Source organism: Eschrichtius robustus, chromosome 3 (assembly GCF_028021215.1).
Source record: "Eschrichtius robustus isolate mEscRob2 chromosome 3, mEscRob2.pri, whole genome shotgun sequence".
Lineage (NCBI taxonomy): Eukaryota > Metazoa > Chordata > Mammalia > Artiodactyla > Eschrichtiidae > Eschrichtius > Eschrichtius robustus.
This window is the reverse complement of record NC_090826.1, coordinates 62,821,137-62,842,731: the sequence shown is the minus strand read 5'-3', so window position 1 is coordinate 62,842,731 and position 21,595 is coordinate 62,821,137. Positions and strand designations below refer to the sequence as shown.

At 38.2% G+C, this 21,595-nt stretch overlaps 1 protein-coding gene across 1 annotated transcript in view; it reads left to right on the top strand.

The window, feature by feature from the left end:
* Window positions 1-5,712: 5,712 nt before the first annotated feature.
* NEGR1 (neuronal growth regulator 1) overlaps window positions 5,713-21,595 on the top strand; it is an 897,928-nt gene continuing 882,045 nt past the window's right edge. The window contains exon 1 of the mRNA XM_068538018.1: window positions 5,713-5,888. Within this exon, the coding sequence (XP_068394119.1) occupies window positions 5,713-5,888 (176 nt within the window). The remainder of the gene's footprint in view (window positions 5,889-21,595) is intronic.

Here is a 21,595-nt window from a genome sequence, read left to right as displayed (position 1 = left end):
GTGCTACTGGCATCTAGTAACTAGAGACCTGGGATGCTGCTAAACATGTTCCTATGCACAGGGCAGTCTCCACAACAAAGAATTACCGGGCCCAAATTATTAAAAATGCCTAGGTTAAAGAAGACATACAGATAGCCAAGAGGCACATGAAAACCTGCTCAACATCACTAATTATTAGACAAAATGCAAATCAAAACTACAATGAGGTTTCACCTCACTCTGGTTAGAATGGGCAACATCAGAAAATCTACAAGCAACAAATGCTGGAGAGTGTGTGGAGGAAAAGGAACCCTCTTGCACTGTTGGTGGGAATGTAAATTTACACAGCCACTATGGAGAACAGTATGGAGGTTCCTTAAAAAACTAAAAATAGAATTACCATATGACCCAGCAATCCCACTACTGGGCATATACCATGAGAAAACCATAATTCAAAAAGACACACGCACCCCAATGTTCACTGCAGCACTATTTACAATAGCCAGGTCATGGAAGCAACTTAAATGCCCAGCGACAGACGAATGGGTAAAGAAGATGTGGTACATATATACAATGAAATATTACTCAGCCATAAAAATGAACGAAATTGGGTCATTTGTAGAGATGTGGATGGACCTAGGGACTGTCATACAGAGTGAAGTAAGTCAGAAAGAGAAAAACAAATATCATATATTAATGAATATATGTGGAATCTAGAAAAATGGTACATGTGAACCGGTTTGCAAGGCAGAAATAGAGACACAGATGTAGAGAACAAACATATGGACACCAAGGGTGGAAAGCAGGGTGGTGGTGGGATGAACTGGGAGATTGGGATTGACATGTATACACTAATATGTATAAAATGGATGACTAATAAGAACCTGCTGTATAATAAATAAATAAATAAATAAATACATACATACATACATACATACATACATACATACAATTTAGGAAAAGAAATTACCCAGCCCATAAAAACTAACCACCCCGTACCCTGGGGCCTCCTGACTTCTGAGATGGCCCACGCTCTGCCTGTGGAATGTGTTCTAGGTGGTTGAATATATATATATATACATATATACATATATATAATATATAATATATCTGAATCACTTTGTTGCACACCTGATATTTAATACAATAATGTAAATCAACTATAATTCCATAAAAAAGTGCCTAGGTTAAGAAACCTTTCTATAAAGAAATATCTTTCCCCCACAACAAATATCCCAAGTTTTGTAGTTCTCATACCGACCTGCAAATCACCACTATAGGCCAGTTTAAGTTGGCAAGGTTCTCCAAGCTTAAACCAGCTTAATTCAAATAGAGACTCAATTATGGCCCAAGTTAGAGAGCTATTATTCATATGTCCTGTTTAAAAGGGCTTCCTGACGGACTCTTTCAGGGATTACAAAGTACTCTCATTAGCTCTGATTAGGTCCTGGGACCTGTCTTGCCTAAAATTTCTCATGCCTACACAGTAATAGAATGAAAGATGTATCTGGGTTTACTCACTATCAGAAAATAAACATGAATTTATATTCAAATTTTTTCCAAAATAACAATCTCATTTACACTGTCAATTAAAAATCAAGTTTATTAAACAAAAGAAGCATAAGAATCTTCCTTACAACATTACCCTTCCAACCCCCCTGAGGTCAGAGGACATGAAAAACAGGGGTGTAAACCAGTCTAGTTAAAGGCATAATCAATTATTAAAGTCAGGTTCTACCTTTCTCCTTCAATATTGGTCATCACATTTCTTCAAATATTTGAAGTTGAGCTTTGAAAACAAAGTAAGAATGCATGATTCAAGAGGAAGTAGTAGTAGTAGTAATTCATTCCAATGTCAATTCCTAAAAACTCTGACCGAGGGCTTCCCTGGTGGTGCAGTGGTTGAGAATCCGCCTGCCAATGCAGGGGACACGGGTTCGAGCCCTGGACCGGGAAGATCCCACATGCCGCGGAGCAGCTAAGCCCGTGCGCCACAACTGCTGAGCCTGCGCTTTAGAGCCTGTGAGCCACAAATACCGAGCCTGAGTGCCACAACTACTCAAGCCCGCGCGCCTAGAGCCCGTGCTCCGCAACAACAGAAGCCACCGCAATGAGAAGCCCACGCACCACAGTGAAGAGTAGCCTCCTATTCCGGCAACTAGAGAAAGCCTGTGCGCAGCAACGAAGACCCAGTGCAGCCAAAAATAAATAAATAAATATATTTTTTAAAAAAACCTCTGACCAAGGGAGTATCGTACTACACCCACTCCAACCCTCATTATCTAAAATGTTCCAACAATGCTGTTACCTATTCTCGATACTTATTAAAAAACAAACAAACAAACAAACAAAAATTCTACTAAGGAACAATGTGCTATCTGAGCTGGGAGGTGTTCTTTCTTTCATTTCATTGTTGTTTGTTTTTGTTCTGGTTTTCTCTCAGGAGCCAAGACTTATAGGATTTAAGTCTCTGCTTGAAAGAAATCTAGGACCTCAAAAGCAAACACTAGAAACCCTGTAAAATCCTCTCAGATATATGCCCATAGAAAGGTTGAGGAGAAAAGAAAGTAATAAAAGCTTTGAAAACCATTTCCCTTCTCAGTTAGAAGGACAGTGAAAGTGCATGCAGTAATAAGGCTACCCCACGCAGCATTCTTGCACTCACTTTAAATAATAGTGATGCACATGTAAATAAGCTTTCCAATTGTCCATGCATCTATAAACTAGGTTCAATTATCGCTTCCTCTGGATGGGTTTTGTGAGATTTAAGTGTTTTTTGATCAGTGAATGGAAGTTGAGATAAAAACTAGAAATAAAGAAAATAAACTCTTTGCCTTTAAAGAGAAGTGGTCCCAGTTTCCTTTCACAAGCCTGAAGGGTTGTTGTACATATTAAAACTGCTGCATAGTTCCATCCCTGGTCACAGATTCCCCCCTCCTTCCCCCCCTCCTCACTGAAGATGTCAGATCTCTGAGAAACAGCGGTTACAAAAGGATGCTTTTCACAGCTTGTACTAGAAAACGCTGGCACCCCATCCCTGCATAAAATAGCACTAAACTGAGTCACAATGCTGGAAGCTGTGCCTTCTGCTTCTCTTCAATGGAATCTAGATAATTTCTAGTGAAAATACTAAATAATACTGCGAAGTTTTGCCTATGTATACGACATGTCGATTCTTCTAATCCCCCGTTTGCCCTAGATAATTTTAAGCTTTATCCATTAGTGTACCACGCAAGAGAGAAAAACGCAGTTAACAAGACAACAGTGTTACCTAGGTATCTGGCTTCAGTATTAGCAAGAGTCTGTCATTTGACAATTATTTCCCTAGCATACCAGACGGTAAAGAAAATGTTTTCATTCATCCGCAAATGACTAACATTTTATTGATGTTCCAAAACGCGGTTGAATACTGTTGCACTCTCAATTTCCGAGCCGGATTAGAGAGTTAAGCTTGAATACTAGTAACATCAGTAACTCCTGCTGCAAACGGCTCGGGCCTTGGAGTGTCATTTGTCACTTCAGCAGGGAGGTGATGCTGGTTAGGGGCTCCTCGATCAGTCAGTCTGGGTGGTCACAGGTGATGGGAACCTTTCCCTTTCCCCATATATCCTCATGCACTGCGATAAAAATCACTCTGAGCACCGCTACCGCCAAGCAAAACGACTCCCTGCCTGCCTCGTAAAGAGCTCAGTCTGGGGAGGCAGCCGGATGCTGACCCCTGCAGAGATTATTGCTTCTGTGCGCTTTGCCAAAGGACCCTGCTAGCATCATGGAAAACGAGTTAGGGATGTGCGAGGTTTTGCTGTATTTATTTCCTCCGAGGGATGAAGGACTGGGGTCAGCCGAAGAAAATCTTCCAAGACTGCTTAAGGGGGATAGGGTTGGAGGAAGGGGAGGGGTGAGCATATTTTTTAATTACTTGTTTCTCTCCTTCACCTCCCCGCTCTGCTTCCCAAACTCCTCACTGAACAAGATTGATCGGCGTAACTGCTATCGACTCTAGCCTCGGTTCTCACATTGATCTGCGAATGGACCGGAATAGCTAAAGGATCCTGACTCTGGAAAGGAGTTCACGAAGGGAAGAAGTAGAAAAGGGTAGGCGGCGGCCCCATGCCCAGCACTTCACTCTGCCTTGGGCCAGGACACCGGCTCGCAGCGGCGGGGCGAGCTGCTACGTGGATGCGGCGGCGTGAGAAGAGAGGATAGCCGCTCTGCACCGTGGAGTAGGAAGCCTATCCAAACGGGTTTGGAGGCTGTTAAAAAATATAAACCTGTGACTCGTTAAACCCGGTAACTTTGCCCTGCCTAGATTCGAACGCGCTGATCATTCCTCGTGATAGGCTCAAACGGGTTAAACTGCCTCTTACATAACAGGACTGCCCGGCTGCACACAATTAAAACGCTTGATTGCAGTCTCTTCCCGACTCCATCCCTTCACGACCCGCCCTGCCCCTCCCAGCGCGCCTGCGTGCCGCGCGCGTACAGGCTCCGCGAGCTCGACTCGCGCGCAGGCATGGGCGCGCGCTTACTACACACTCACACACACGTCTGCGCGCTCTCCACTTTGACTATACCTCTCACACACACACAATTTAGTGTCAACATGCACAAGGTGCGGGGTGGAGGGGGACCGCCGTCCAATCCTTGGCGACTGACCCATTAGACGCACCAGCTGCTCTACCGCCAGGCCTTGCAAGCACCCCCGTCTTGTCCCCTCAGAAAGCAGCCCCTCCCCCCCCGTCACCGTCCCTACCTATATCCGAAAAGAGGTAAAGAGTGAACTAGTTGGCTGCTTGTCAACTGTAGCGCGGCCGCCCGGGCGAGATGGGAAAGAAAAGAAAAGAAAAGAAACAACGACACCTCACAGTCCCTGGCGTCATGATGGCGCCGACCACAACTTGGAGGACTTAAAAGTTACGGTGCCTCAAGAGGTAAAACGCACCGAAGAGGGAAAGCAAAGCGCCCCTCTGCTCTGTTCACCTCAGCCCCGACAAGGAGACTTTTCTAGCAAAGCATCACTCTAGTGCGTATGACAGGAAGGGAAGCGTTGTCTCCGATGCACCTCTCTTTTTCCTCTCAGTTTGCATAATTGTGATATACCTCTTCCTGATTTTTTTTTTTTTTTTCGTTTTCTTTCTTTTCTTCCCGCCCCGCTTCGTTTCCCCCCTCCCTGCTGCATCCCCAGTCCCCGGGCGGGGTTGCTAAGGAAACGGCCGCTTGGCAACGCGCGCGAGCCCGGGGCCGCCGGCCGCCGCTGCGCCCCGCGCTGCTTCTGCTGAGGGTGCTGCCGCGATTACAGCCGCCGCCGCTGCCGCCGCCGCTCGCCCAGCCTCCGCCGCCGCCGCTCCTCCTCCCTCACTCGCCAGCGCGCTCGCCTTCTCGCTAGATAGTGCGCGAGCCGTCCGAGAATTAGCCACACTCCGGACTCGGCCAAAAGCAACCGAGAGGAGGTGTAGTGTGGTGCTAGGGGGTGGGAGGGGAGGGAGGGAGGGAAAGCGAAGAGGAGGAGGAGGGGAGGCAAAAAAGAGAGAAACAACACCCAACAACTAGAGGGGGGTGGGGGGGAAGAAAGAAAAGAAACCCACCCATCCACCAAATTAAAAAAAAAAAAAAAATAGAAAGAAAAAAAAAAATCCTGTGGCGCGCTGCCTGGTTCCCGGGAAGACTAGCCAGCACCAGGGGGTGGGGGAGTGCGAACTGAAAGCTGCTGGAGAGTGAGCAGCCCTAGCAGGGATGGACATGATGCTGTTGGTGCAGGGTGCTTGTTGCTCGAACCAGTGGCTGGCGGCGGTGCTCCTCAGCCTGTGCTGCCTGCTACCCTCCTGCCTCCCGGCTGGACAGAGTGTGGACTTCCCCTGGGCTGCTGTGGACAACATGATGGTCAGAAAAGGGGACACGGCGGTGCTTAGGTAGGAAGAACGTCGTGCTTTTTCGTACTTGTCTCAGTCTGTCTTTATGTCTCTCTTTCCACCTTTCTTGCCTTCTTTTTAAACCAAGTAATGATGCTGGTGGTGATCACTATCAAAAGACTACGTTTCAGGAAATTCAGTTGCTGATTCTGCCTGGAGCCATGGCCCCTTTACCCCGGGGCAGGTAGCAAGCCGGACTGGTGATGCTAAAGCACTTTGCCAGAACGCCAGGTAGCCCCGGGATAAGTGAAGTGTGAGGTTTAAGAGGGGCAGGTGCCACTGGGAAACTAAATTCGCAAGGTCTCTGTTTTATTGTCATGGGGTACTCTTGGAGAGTCTGACAAGTTTATCAGGTTTGTTTCTATTTTACTGCAGCCTAAGCGACTTTTTCAAACTGATGGCTGGCTCCCTGCTCCTATGTATTTTCCCTCTCACTTGGACACTTAGGCTCAATTTCTCCCTTTTCAGTTTTCTTTCTTTCCTCTTACTGCTTTCTCCCTTCGTTTTCTTTTCTTTTTTCCATTTCCCCCCTTCTTCCTTTGCCTCTTTTCATTCCTTTTCTACTTTCTATTTTTCCTCCCTTTTTTCTCCTCATATTTTCTTTTTTATCTCCACCACTCTAATTTCTCACCTCTTCTTTAACCCACTTTCCTCCACTCTTTACCTTTCTCCATTCCCCATTTTTCTTCTTCATTAATATCCCTGTTCTGTGATCTCTCTCTCTCTCTCTTTTTGACTCACATTTCCCATCTCTTTCCCCATATCGGTTCCCATCCCTGTCAGATACACGTATGTTCCCTCTAACCCCTTCCAGTACCATTTTGTCACCCTCACAAATCTCTCTTTCTTAACCACACTCCCTCACATACTCTGTTTCACATTATCACACATGCTGGCACTTCCATACTCTCCCTAACAACCACTTTCACATTCAGATTCTCTTCTACTGTCTAAAAGGCACACGCTCCTTCACTGTTCCACACATTGTCACTCACACATGTGTACACACAGTCTCTCTCTTTCCTCTCTCTATCCCCTCATCTTTCCCTTTTCCTCCCTTTTCCCATTTTAAGTTTTGCTTTTGCTCACTCTCCCTTCTTCCCTTCTTTTCCCCAAGCTTGAGCATCAAAATGTTTTGTCATTAATGAACATCCGTAGACTAATTTTATCTCTAAACAACACTGCAGATAAGCTTCTAGAAACATTTTTTCTCCTGTGAAAATATAAATTGATAATCAGCAGTGCTTAGATCTAAACAAGGCTAAATGCCCTTATTCCTTCATTTCCCATCGCCCTCCCTTCACCCCATGACACCTCCACCTGACATATATCTCAAATCTCCCTGAAGGATCTTCTTTCTCTCCACTGGGTGGTAGTTGGCTTGTAAGTGCAGATTGCACAAAATCAGTATACGTGGCATGTCTAAGGTGAAACAGAGTGAGATATGTTTTATTTGAGTCATGCAATATATTTTAAATTTAATGATCTGGGATCTGGGTGTGGTAAATGATTTACACCTTCTAAAACATGCTTATGAGTCCAAATTCATCTGGAATACTACTGTTGTTTCTAATATACATTAATAATGTGCTTTTATAATATATGCTATCTCTACTGTAAACACAAAATGCCACTGGATGTATACAAAAGTAACAAATTATTTGTTATAACTTAGTAAAATACCTTTCATTGTTGGTAAAAGAGATGAACTTTTGGTCACACACAGGATATAAATTAAACCCTTGTTTATGTTCTTTATATTAAGTTTGTTTTGGAAGTTTAAACAACAGTAAGGTTGAAGCGCTATCTTTAGAGGTTGTAAACACTTATCATTGGAGTTGCAATCTTTATGTTTGTAGCAGCATATTGCCTATTTGTAATGAGCATTAACACTTTCAATCTAAAGGATTTGATAGACTGCTTGTCTTTTAATGGTATATCTTAGGTGTTTTGTTTCTAATGAACAATCTAATAAACACTATGGTTAATTAAAATAACTGAACCCACGTTCTGCCTCTAGGAGACCTATATTTAGTTCACTCATTGCTTCCAATAGTGAAGCTTCTCTAACTAATGACACCAATATCCTTCCTGGTTTGTTAGTTTGGTGCAGTCCTTGTTTACTTGTGTGCACTGCACCTCATCCATTTATATGCCGTATCCTGAGTTTTGTCATATCTTAGTTTAGGGAACTTTTGACTTTTAAACTTTTAAAAGAGAATACAACCTCTGTCTCTTCTGAATAATGTTTCTAACCAATTACAATGTTTTTTAAAATAAACAGAATCTTTTTTTTGTCATATGAAACAAATCCAATCTGCATTACTTTTTACTCAGAGTAATTTGCTTACAGTAATTCTAGAATTCTCCAGGGAGTATCCTACTTTTTATCTTTTTACGTTGCCCACAGGTTTTAAACACTTTTAACATGTATATTTATAAGAAATCCTCTTTCTCTTAAAAAAAAATGTTAAATTGTGTCAGTTATTTTTCTTGACTCATCTGCAACTGGTATTTGCTCTGTTCATAGACCAGTACAGAAGAGCTTAAGGACTAATTGAGTGTAAGTCAGGTGACATACTTTTCATCAAAAGTAATGACACAGAGTTATAGTTTATGTTTTCACTTTGGATACTTGGAATTGTATTTGATCTAATTATCTAATTCATTAGAAAACAAAACAAACAAAACAAAATCTTCCCTCATACATACACACCCTCACGTCAAAGCACAGAAATCTAGTACTCAAGAGAACACTTCACTGAATTACATGAGATCATTTATTAAGCTTTACACAATATACTCTATTTTTAGTGTAACACATTCCTCAAAGTATCTCTAATAAAAAGCAAATAGTGGCATAAAAGTTATCAAATAACTAAGTGCTAAAGGCCTGAAAGTGCAAACATGTCAGTCAGTGACTCTGTTGCTTGTGGTTACGTTAATGAAACAGAAGTTTAAAGGTCAAATCATACATTTTTATCTCCTAAATGCCAGAATGTCTGTTTTAGAGAAAAGAATCAAGAAAAGCAAAACTTCCCTTAAGTGGTGTTATCATACAAAAGGGAATTCATTCTGTGATCCACTAACTGTATCTATCATTTTGTAAATCACCTTCTCTATTTGGCTTAAATAGAGGACTTATAATGAAGTTCCATTTAATTATTTCAACATTCTTATCATTTTAACTTTGCCTCTTAAGGTTAGTGAAGCAATATATTAAATGTCAAAATGTCCATTATTTCTAATAATGATATCCACTGATAAATCTCTGAAGGATTCACTTGAGGTATTTGGACATTCTTGATAAAGTATTTAATGATGCATCTATTCAATACAGTAACTTTGGTACTTCCCTTACCTAAACTTTAAATGAATGCATGGATGTCTAGAGTACATTGTAATTTGCTACCAATACAAATTAATATTTTCATTAACTTATGAGATACTAGATATTAGATTGCTACCACATATAATACTTATTGCTATTTTATGCTTAACAGAACTTGTTAATTTGTGTATGGAGAAATTAACTTTTTCTCTAGTCTTCAAATTGCATTTTAAAGTACATGGAAGATCTGAGTTAATGCTTCATGAGATGACATAGCAAAGAACAGGAGATGCTAGAACCACACTGGTCATGCTTCAGGACCCAGTGTTTCTAGACCTAGAAAATCAAGGGGAGCATAATTTGCTCTGGCTCAATACATTAATTTCAGATGACTTTTTTTTTTTTTTTTTGTAGTTTTGCAGCTACTTTAATGTGAATCAGTCACTTTATTCTTACCTTATTAATAAATACAGTTATGTTAACATGTCCAAAAATGTTTATATTCTTTGGAGATAATACGAGGAATAGCCTCATTTATATCATCCCAGTTTTTAAAAAGACATGTCATTTTTAAGCTAGTTCTTTCATCTGTTTCTACTTCAACTCATCTATGAATTTTGTACATTTTAAGCTGCCATCCTGATATGAATTCAGAATATCCTATTCTCTGCTTGTCATGCTTTAATCAAAGGAAGGAAGGAAGATTCTTTTCTTAAATGTGATATCTTCTTTAGCAAAGTTGAACACAACTTTGTCATTTTAATGCAATAGATTTGAATGGAAGTTATATGAGATCCTAATAATGATATTGTAATAGGGCAGAAGACTTTTGCTTCAAGCATAGAGCACAGAGCACATTTATGCAGAAGATATTTCCATTGGAAGTCACAAAACTTTTACAAGTAGATTTATAAATGGATATGACAAGCATTTATTACTTCTCAGCCTATTTGTCCAATACATTTGCCTTTTGGTTACGTTAATTAGTTTTGGTTTAAAATGCATGCTATTGGATACAAGAAGGTAAATGATTTATGTATGAGAATGCAGAATTACCAATAGCAATAGAGTTGATTATACTGTACTTCTGGAATATCATTGAAGAGTCTCTTCAGTGAGTCTCTTCAAACTCATCTGTTAAGTCATCCCTACACATTGATGCATCCCATATTCCAAATGTACTGTTCAACTATATAGGCATTTTCAGTTTAGAACATTAAGGCACTATTTAAAAACCTACATGCTTATTAAATAGTGTCATTGAACAAATATTTTTAAAATGCTGAGTTTTTTTTTTTCCTTCTTTAAAGGAGAAGTGGTAATAGATGTTCATGCTGAGTCATTTTGGAAAAATGCACTCCAAAATATGGAATAAAATGCTACAGTGTTACCTGTAGTGATTTGCAGAGCTGTTCTATTAGCATGACACATTACTTGATACATTAATACACAATCATTCAATATATTAAACAACAACGTAGTATTTTTAAATTTTCTAGATAAATTTATTTTTGTCCAATTTTTTTAGTTTAGAAGATCCGATAAGCCCATGTGGTTGTATGTCTTTGAGCACAAGCATGTTAATGAACTACTTATTTTAAATAGATTGGATTTACAATTAAATAGCTCCATGAGATAAGTTAATTCTGAAATACCGGACTTTTGGAATGTTTGGAGAAATGTTCACATCCTGTATGTGACAGTTCTGGGCCTGATTAACCAGATCCAACCTTCATCCTTCTCCTATGCTGTGCTATTGGAGATAGATGATGAAGCTAATCCCCAGGATGCATTTCTCAGTTGTCCACGTCAGCTCTCTTCAGACTGTGGTTGTCCTATGGAAGGTAGTTTTAGGAGAAGGGAGGATATGATGAGTGAGAGGCCAAGGTGTTTCTCCCCACCTTCATTGCTTTAGGCAGTGTTCAGCAGTGTCTCCATCTCCCACTGGATAAACGGCTCTTGGGCTTCTGTATACTGCCTCACCCATTTGTTCTTCCATCCTAAGAGTAGCAGTGGCTTCCTGCTGTTCTAACTGTTGGACTGTCTTATCATCATGTGTTCTTCTTCTCAACTTTTCCATCCTCTTTGCAATCAATTCCCTGCATTAAATTCCCTCTGTTTTAAATATTCAGAATGGTTTACATTTTGCTGGTAGAACCCTGATTGATACATGGTGAAAAGTAATAGTTTCAGTGATTTTAAATATATTGGGTTGAATTAGTTTTGCTCATGGTAACATAAATGTTGCTTCCTAGCACTGGATATAATAGTTGTTTAAGGAGGTAGGCATAGAACCATAACAACACTGGGGCATATTTCAAAGAAGAAAAATGGATATTTGGGGTATTGTCCACACCCAGATTATGGTGAGCACAATAAACCAATTGTATAAATATTTAGTTAAATATATGATTGAATAATTAATTTCAGAAGAAAAAATATAAAGATGCTATGCATGGGAAAATAAAGTAGTTGAAGAATATAAATTGGCAAGAATCAATAATACGTTTTTGTTTTTGTTTTTGTTTTTCCCGCTGAACAAAAGAGAACCAGGGCTAAACTCTGTTTGTGGATATGTGGTCAAAATGCTGAACTAATTCCTACAGTGTTGACTATTGAAATCAATAGGAATTAAAGGCCTTTCTTTTATGTAGCTTAATACCTGAAGAGCAAATCAAAGTTTCCAGTTTCTTATGAAGTATATGATCATAACAGTACACATAAACACTGTAGAAATTAGTCTCTCAAGCCATTTGAAACTTTTTATTAGAAATCAGATCACTTTCCTACCATATCCTATTCAAAATGTCATACACTAAGACATTATAGACATCACATCACTAACATGGAAGAGCTAAGGGAAGCTTTATTAGTCAGTATTGTTTGTTTTTACTCTCCCGCTTAACTGAGTATTAGATGATGTGGTGACCTTCCCCTTACATTCTTCAAAATACTTTCTAAAAGATATTTTGTAGGTGTCTGGCTCCAATATAAACAAGCAGTCACCGTAAACTCCTACTTTTGGTGACTTTCTCCACATTTTTGCAGGAAAGATGGTAATTTAAAACCATAATTAATGCAATGACCATCTCTAAAGAATGCTCAAGAGAGGATTCCTGAGTTGGGAAGGAAATCATACTTAACTCATTCTTCTCAAAGTTTTGCTGATCCATTATAGATTGTCATGGACATTTTCTGTGTATAAGAGAAAATAAAATGTATTGTTCCGTTTTTCCTTGGAACATCATATTACCTGCCTTTTGGCTTTTGTAGAGGAAACTTTAAATTGGACCACAGGCTATTTTGTCAGGTATTTTATGTGTTTCAAGTTCACCAATGGAAACAAACTTCCCAAACTACTAGAGTAAAATCTAGGATTTTTCTACATGGGCATAATCATTATCAAATTGGATTTTAATTAGTCCACTGTATCTAAAAATACGACGATTTACAAGATGTTGGAGAAATTTAATAGTAGTAAGAAGTTTTTTGATGTTTCATTAAAGTACTTTCTGTTTTTTACTGTATTAATTTTGGTTGTCAAAACACAAGGGTTTGTAAGCTCTGTGACTGTTGTTCATCTATTTCTAGGGCTTTAACGTTGCACCTTGCATATATCAGGCCAACATCCACTATATTTTAAATTAATGAATTTTTTGGAAGGATAAGCGAAGGATTTAATGTATTTGTTCCTTGGTTTATTAATTGTTTCAAATTTAATAATATTATAATATCTTTAATACTATGATAGATCTGTGTGTTTATAGTGATTAAGTACTTTCTATCAAATCCATTTATCAGGGGTCTCTGCCATAAGTAATTCCTGCAGAAGTGCTAGTGGGTTGAGACACACACATTGGAATCATTCAGTGTCTTTAAATTTCAGGACACAATCTACTAGTGGGTCTTGAAGAAAATGTACTGGATACTAAAGCTATTTTTTTAAAAACTAAAATGTACTAAAATAGGGTAGAAAGCATTTTACATAATAAAGGTAAGTATCATTTAATTAAACTTTTATTTTGTGTGTTTGTGTGTGTGTACTGTGTCAAGATTTTAGATGTATTTTTTTTTTTTACTGTGGGTTTCAGCAGGAAATGTTTGGAATGCAATGATACAGTTGTAAGATTATTGAGATGTACTTATAGTTTTAAGAAGATCTAAGATTTTAAATTATATAGGTAGGCTTTTGCTCTTTGCAATTATAATCAGCAGATAACAGGAACAGTTCGAAATTGCAAAATGTCTGTTGTAACCTTCTGACGTTTTTTCTGTTTCTACCTCAACTCATGGAACCTCCTCTTCCTTTCTTCTAAGGTTTCAATTAAATAAAATCAATAAAGATACAGAGGTAGAGAGAATTGGCTATTTGCTTTGAATGAATAAGTCTCAATTGTGAAAAGTAGTTACACTCCCCAAGCCAGAGCATAAATTTTGTATCATTCTATCTCTCAGAGGTAGGTCAACGTTACTTTATAAACCACAGGGTATTGATACGAGCTGATGGAATTTTAATGTGGTCATGTGGCTTTGATTTATAATGTTGAGGAGGTTATCTATTAGCATTGTAGTTTCTAAGCCATATCAAGTTCTGAATCCTGACAGAGGACCTTTGATGCTCTTAAGCATCCAGCTGGCATGGAATTTGGTCTTTTAATCACTTTCTTTAGGAAAAGGGGAATATAGGAAAGGAGGAATTCGGCAGTGTTGCCAGCATTAAGTGTTGCTCTTTTGAACAGAAGCCAATACATTATACTTTCCAGATAGCTGGTAATTTGTTCAATTTAAGGAAGATGTTTATAACCCTTTTTGGTCCAGAAGTAAATTGTTCTTCACTGAATTTCACTAAGTTGTTTGGACACAGGTCCAGTGCCCATGCTGAAGCTATAAGATAGGGCTTATTTAAAACTATAACCACTGCCATAAAGTATTGAAAGATTTTTGACGATTTAAAGGGCAATGGGAAAAAATGTGTTCTGTTGTCTTACCCACTAGTAAAGGAAACCCCTTTACTCTCATGCAGCTAAAGTAAATTTAGAGATATTAAAAGGATTTAAGAGATACTGTGAACATAAGAGCTATAATCAGAAGGCGGAGAGTATTGTTTGTATAGTCTCTCCACTAACATCACATACTCTTGTATCAGAATATTAAATGAATAAATCAAAGGGATCATAAAGTTTCCCTAATGTTATAGATATAATATTTCTTATAGAAGATCATACTTAGATATATCTGATTTGTAAATAACCTATTTTCAAATTAATGTCTTGGTACTTGATCAGCTAAATAGAAAATGGTATCTCTACTACTTAACATATTGCTGGCACATTGTTAGTGCTCAAAATCTGAATGTTTTTATTCCTGTCCTGCCCCTAGGGGATATATGTATATATATATATATATATATATATATATATAGCTGATTCACTTTGTTATAAAGCAGAAACTAACACACCATTGTAAAGCAATTATACTCCAATATAGCTGTTAAAAATAAAAATCTGAATGTTGAATGAAGGAATTGAAGGAGAGAGGGAGGAAAGGAGAGAGGAAGAAAGGGCGGGAAGAAAGTATGTTAAGATATATGAGTGACTTCTAATCAAAATCTAAAACTTTGGATCACTGGGATACATAAAATTCAGCCCATATTGTACTACATGGAATAATTATAATAAAAAGGAATAAATCTTATTTCATATAATTCATTAAATAATTGGAATAATCTTAAGCCTACATCCTTCCCATGAGGAAGTGATATACATCGTACACACTGAAGTTCTGAAAAAGTATTTTACACTCAAGTATATGTCTTCCTTCCATGTTACTAGTCCATTTGTGTTTATTTTAAAAGATAGTTAGTAGCATTTTACCTTGGCCTGCAGTTGGATCAGGGGTGAATTTGGGGGAATATGTTCACAAAAAGAAATTATATATAAGTCTTTGTGTAACTGCTCCCCTGTCTTCTTGAGCATATGTCATTGATCATTTTTCTTGCTCACACATCACTTATATGAAATAATAGGTATAAAGAGTTACTTTTGCTTATGCACAGAGTTTATCTTCTATTGTAATTGTTTAGTTGCACTGAAACCTGTCATGCTTTGAGGTGTCTAGGATGGGAGTGAAGAGAGTGTGAATACCTACTGCTCTACTTACTGGCTATGTGACCTTGAACGAATGCCTTACCTTCTTCACTTCGTACCTCCCCTGGCAGAACGACATGGATTATGTGAGATAATGCATGTAAAATGCCAACATATCATCTGCCATTTAGTAAGCACTACATTTATATTAGCTAATAATTTTATGTGCTTTTCTTCTGCTAGTCTCAGTCTGAAATTCATAGTTACTGATATGGGTATATTTCTCCCCATGTAAATCATTTTACCAATCATTTGTGAACCCACTGTATAATATTCATTGAACATATATTTTTGTTGTGATGTTGTTAAAATAACACTTAAGTAAAACCTTGTGATATCAAATGGTGAGCTGAGCCTTGGTTCAACAGAAGACTGCAGGGAAAATTGAAATAGAGAAGTTTGCTTCTCACAGGGCTTGGAGGAAGTACACGGCATACCTCCAGGGGCTGCACGGAGAGGTCAAGGCAGCATGCCTGCAGAGAGAGCGGCAGGACCTGGGGCACATGACTTTATTAGGGTTCCTGGATGGGGTGCTTTTGGGTTCCCTGGCTAAGGCCAGACTGGTCCAAAAAGAGGAGGGATCTAAGGGATGCACAAGGGGAAGGCACACGTGGGAGACAGAGTAGAATGTTGCTCACAGGGGCTGCTGGGGAAGTGATGTTGGGGACTTAATTTGCTTGTTAGTCTTCTCACCTTATCTAGGACATGCACTGGCCGGAGGGGCTAGTGTCAGTTCAAGGTCCCTTTGGCCCACTTGGCACCCACTTGGTCACACAAAGTGGATGCCCAGGCAGCAATAGCATAGAGTAGTTTAGCTAAATTTTGACATTTTATATTTTATATTTTAAAGATTCTATTTAGTGGGCATACTTGTATTTGTTGTTGTTGTTGAGCCCAACAAGCAAGTGAGAGGACTCCAAATCTAGAAGTAGAAACACACCAAAAGAGGTTTTATCTAATAGGGTGCAGACCCAGAGAACTCAGTAGCAGTGAAACCTCAAATTTTATTCTCAACAAACTGATGGTGATTTGATTCACTTACCAGAAGTAAGAGATCATTGTAATTGGATGTTCACATGAAACATCAAGGACAGAAGAAAAAAATGAAAAGAGACAGAAGAGAAGAAATAAGAGGGATTAAAAAGTACAATGAGATGGCAGTGGAGGAGTTAGATTAACATTTGTGACAGAGTTTAGAATGGCAGAGGTGATAACTGGTGACAACATTGGACTTGTCGATAAGAGGGTTAAAATTTTTTTAAATGGCTATGTATTCTGGATAAGGTAGCAAATAATTATTCAGGGTTAGAGATGCCCTTATGGTTTCTTAAGGCATCTATATGTTATGCTGAAGGCAGTGCAGTTCAGAAGTAGTCTGTATGGGCAAGAACTTTCTGTCTATATTGCTATTTTTATCTGTAGACAGTATATTCAGTAGAAGCTCAGAAAATATGAATGCTTGCTCTAATACTGAACATTTGCCAAATGCACAGCAGAATGATTTAAGTTTATAATCATGACGGAGCCATCAACATCATGATTCAGATTCAACTAACACATATTAAGTACCTACTATATATTGACATACTTTCACAACAATATGCAATGAGGTATTGCTTTTCCAGTTTTATAGCCAAGTAAATTCAGGCTTGAAGAAGTAACGTAACTTGCCCCATGTGGAATAGGTAGTGGCTGAGCTAGAATTCAAATCTAGGTACTTTTATTCCAAGCTCTGTGACTTTATTATCTTGCATCTCTCCCTAAGAAAAGATCAAAATAATTGATAAATTTATTGCTTACTACACTATTAAACATTATTAAGCACAAGCTGCATTTTAGTTACTAAGTTGATAATGATTAAAAAAATCAAGAAGACATGTCATGGATTTGATGAAAAATGTGAAATTATTTTAATGTATTTATTTTATTTTTATTTTTGGCTGTGTTGGGTCTTCGTTTCTGTGCGAAGGCTTTCTCTAGTTGTGGCAAGCGGGGGTCACTCCTCATCGCGGTGTGCGGGCCTCTCACTATCGCGGCCTCTCTTGTTGGGGAGCATAGGCTCCAGACGCGCAGGCTCAGTAGTTGTGGCTCACGGGCCCAGCCGCTCCGTGGCATGTGGGATCTTCCCAGACCAGGGCTCGAACCCGTGTCCCCTGCATTAGCAGGCAGATTCTCAACCACTGCGCCACCAGGGAAGCCCGAAATTATTTTAAATGAGAGTAAGTACTTAGAATACATTACATAGTCATAAGTATTTACTAGTTGGAAAATAGTGAATTCTTAAAACTATAAATATTCTGAAAAAAAAAAAGAAACCCTCTCATCCCAAAATGATTTTATCCCTAATGATTACAAGCTACTGATAATATAAGAAAAGAAAATGAACAGCTTTTGAATGTCCTTTATAGTTAGGCATTATACATTGGTTACTTCCTCAAAACCTTGAAACAACCTGCAGTTTTTCTCCTTTGTGAGCGGAGAAACAAACTCATAGAAGATGAAGATGAAGATGAATATCTTTCTGAGCCTTAATACAGCTTGTTAATGGCATAACCAGGGGTTGATTCTAGGCCTATGTGTCTCCAAAGCCCTTGCTCATTTTTTTTTTTTTTAAAGCCATAATATTTCTTGGAGCTTTTTGTATACTGTAGTCCTTAACAGAAAGGAAAAGAAGCCATTACTTGCTATTGTATTCCAAGTCCCCAAATTAATCTTTTGAATGCTAGTTCTGGTGTAACTGAACAGCTGAATCAAGTTGAATTAGAACCCCCCTTTGAAAAGGGTTAGGCAGCCTAGAGTGTTGAGCACTGTTATTTCCCAAAATAGATAGGAAGATCAAAAAAAAAAAAAAATTCAGGGACCTATAAAAGATGCTTTTATTCCAATTTCATTAAACATGTCAGTAATATGTTGAGTCTTATGTTTAATTTCAGTTAATCAATAAAGTGAAACATTAGAATTAGACAGTTTTCCTTTTTCTGATAGCTGGTAGGAGTATGTAGATTTTATAGCATAATTGAACGAAAACTTGTTTTTATCTGATCTTGTGTAATTTAAGAATTTTCTTAAATGTGTTTACATATTCACTTTCTGTAGATTTTATGTGTGCACCCAAGAGGAGAGTATACTTCATGACGACTTGTTCTTTGGTTACCCAAAGCTTTTCCAATATAAAGTCCTGTTTTTGTCTCATATCATTCAAGAACATTTTCAACCCTCTATAACCCAATTCTAACTCTTCCCTCTCTGAATTCCTACACCTTTCCATTTTATTTTGTTTATTTTATTAATTTCACATTATAGTATATTGTTATCTATTTTGACTTTCCAAAAGACTGTAACAGCCATTGTCTTATATAATAGTCACTCACTTCTATTGCAAATTCTTCAAGAACTTTGTATTTTGCTATTTGTATAGAATATGTTTACTAAATTCTGAGATACTTGAATTGATTTTTTATTTTCCTTTCGTCTTTCAGGAATTTGTTTTGTATTTTTCCCATTCATTGTGTAGTTTTTTTTTCTGTAGAAACATGTTCTTTCAGGAATTCATTCACCAATTTTTCAACATATATTTATTTATTTATTTTAAAATTTATTTATTTATTTTATTTATTTTTGGCTGCATTGGGTCTTCGTTGCTGCACGCGGGCTTTTCTTTAGCTGTGGCTTTTCTCTAGAGTCGGGGCTACTCTTCGTTGTGGTGCGTGGGCTTATTGCTGTGGCTTTTGTTGCAGAGCATGGGCTCTAGGCGCACGGGGTTCAGTAGTTGTGGCACGTGGGCTCAGTAGCTGTGGCTCCCGGGCTCTAGAGCACAGGCTCAGTAGTTGTGGTGCACAGGCTTAGTTGTTCTGCAGCATGTGGGATCTTCCCGGACCAGGGCTCGAACCCGTGTCCCCTGCGTTGGCAGGCGGATTCTTAACCACTGAGCCACCAGGGAAGCCCAATATATGTTTATTGAGTGCCTGTCATATGCTAGACACTTTCTATGAGTTTCAGATACAGTGATATAAGAGATAAGGTCTCGTCTATTGAATTTATGTTCTAGTTCAACCTGTGTCTTTAAACAGTGTTGTGTAGAAAACTTATATTTGACTTTTTACTTCACCAGCTATTAGCTCTGTGGTCACAGGCAAGTTATGTGGGTTTTATGAGACTCAGTTTTCTTCTCTGTAAAATAGAAATACTTATAGCTACTCCTATACTTTTCTAAATCCTACTAATAATGCATGTGAATGTATTCACAGTATTCAGTATTCAGCACATAGTTGGTGCTCAGTGTCAGTGTCTTTTCTTTCTCTCTTTCCCACCCTTCCTTTAATATTACAGATGTTATTTACAGCCAGGACTATCTAGTTAAATGAATTGTTACATGTTATATTGTGCTTCCTGTGTTTCTGTTTGTTACCTAATATCTTCTGAGGCTCACCTACTTTTAGTTCAAGGCAGCTCTCTGGTACCTGAAAAAGTAGAGTTAATCTGAACATATGATGACATCATTTATGTTATTTCTATTTCTTGGAATCATTTTTTTCTTCATCTGAGATGCTTTGCCTTTGTACTGTCCTCTCTTTACTACTTTTGTACATGGATTTTCCCCTGAATTTGTTGTTAGTTTTTGACATATTCTGAATTTCCGTGAAGAATGTATTTTCTTCCTGACAGTTGCTTCTGTTTGCATCTAAACCTTCTTGTCATCATTATATGTTTCTTCTAAAATCCTACACTTTTCTCAATGTACTTACATTATCATTTTTCTTGGTTGGAAGGGTAATTTATAAGGAACACTTTGTAATATCACCTGTTCCTCTGTTTGATCAACAGAGCAAACAATATTTGAAATTATTCTGCCAATAATTCTTCATTGAAATAGTACTTCCATGCTTTAGCCACTTCATTTTATGAATTAATTTGACCTTCTACTCCCAGTAGAAAGTATAACACTTCTCTCTAATTTCAATAATTGATGAGCTGATTTTCTGACTTCCTGGGCATTCTAAAAAAATCTCATCATATTTGACATGTATAATCCTTGATTTCTGGCAGACAATATTTAAACTTTTCTATATCACCTAGCTTCAAGTATTATACAATTTGCATGATTTTATATGGGGAAATCACTAAAATGTAAATTATTGTTAATTTTCTTCATTTACATTAAAATCTCTGTTCACCTCTCTTCTCCTATACAAGAATACTGTGCTTTTTCAAATTCCTTCTAAACCTTTCAATATCTTCATCATTTTTCTACTTCCAGCTACCTATACATACATAGGCTTTTAGGTTGGGGTCTTTTTAAAAAAAGCATCATATTTCTTTGAATCATTAAAAAAACTTGGATCAGGAAACTGATTAAGATTAGTTACCTCTCTATAAAGTGGGTTAATGATAGTATCCAACCTATAGGTTATGAGAATTAAATGAGATAAGGTTTGCATATGGTACAAAATAAACAATAAATTTTAGCTATAACGATTTTTTTTTAAAATAAATTTATTATTTATTTATTTTTGCTGTGTTGGGTCTTCATTTCTATGCGAGGGCTTTCTCTAGTTGCGGCGAGCGGGGGCCACTCTTCATCACGGTGCGCGGGCCTCTCACTGTCGCGGCCTCTCTTGTTGCGGAGCACAGGCTCCAGACGCGCAGGCTCAGTAATTGTGGCTCACGGGCCTAGTTGCTCCGCGGCATGTGGGATCTTCCCAGACCAGGGCTCGAACCCGTGTCCCCTGCATTGGCAGGCAGATTCTCAACCAGTACGCCACCAGGGAAGCCCACGATTTTTATAAATATCATTAACAATAGACCTTCATTAATAGTTTAGGGGATTAGCTGACAGCAGCCAAAATCAAGATCCTCTGGTAATATGTTTACTTCTATACACTGCAGGATACTTTAGGGACTTATTTCATTAATTATTCTTTATTTCATATAGGTCTTCTTGCTATTGCCCCATCTTTTGTGGAACTTTCTTCTCAACAGGTGATTTTCCAAAATGGCTTTTCAGTAATTTCCAAGTTCTGTTCATTTTCTAAAAGTAGCTCAATGCTAATTTTTTCCATGGAATCTTTATTAATTGCTCAGAATTTAAGAGGTGAAAGAAAAATGTAAACACATGGGGGTATATATATCCCCAAATTTATATACACAAATATATACATACATGTACATATTTAAAAATTTATTTACTTCACACTTTTGTATACCCAAATAATTACCTTGCATTATTGCTG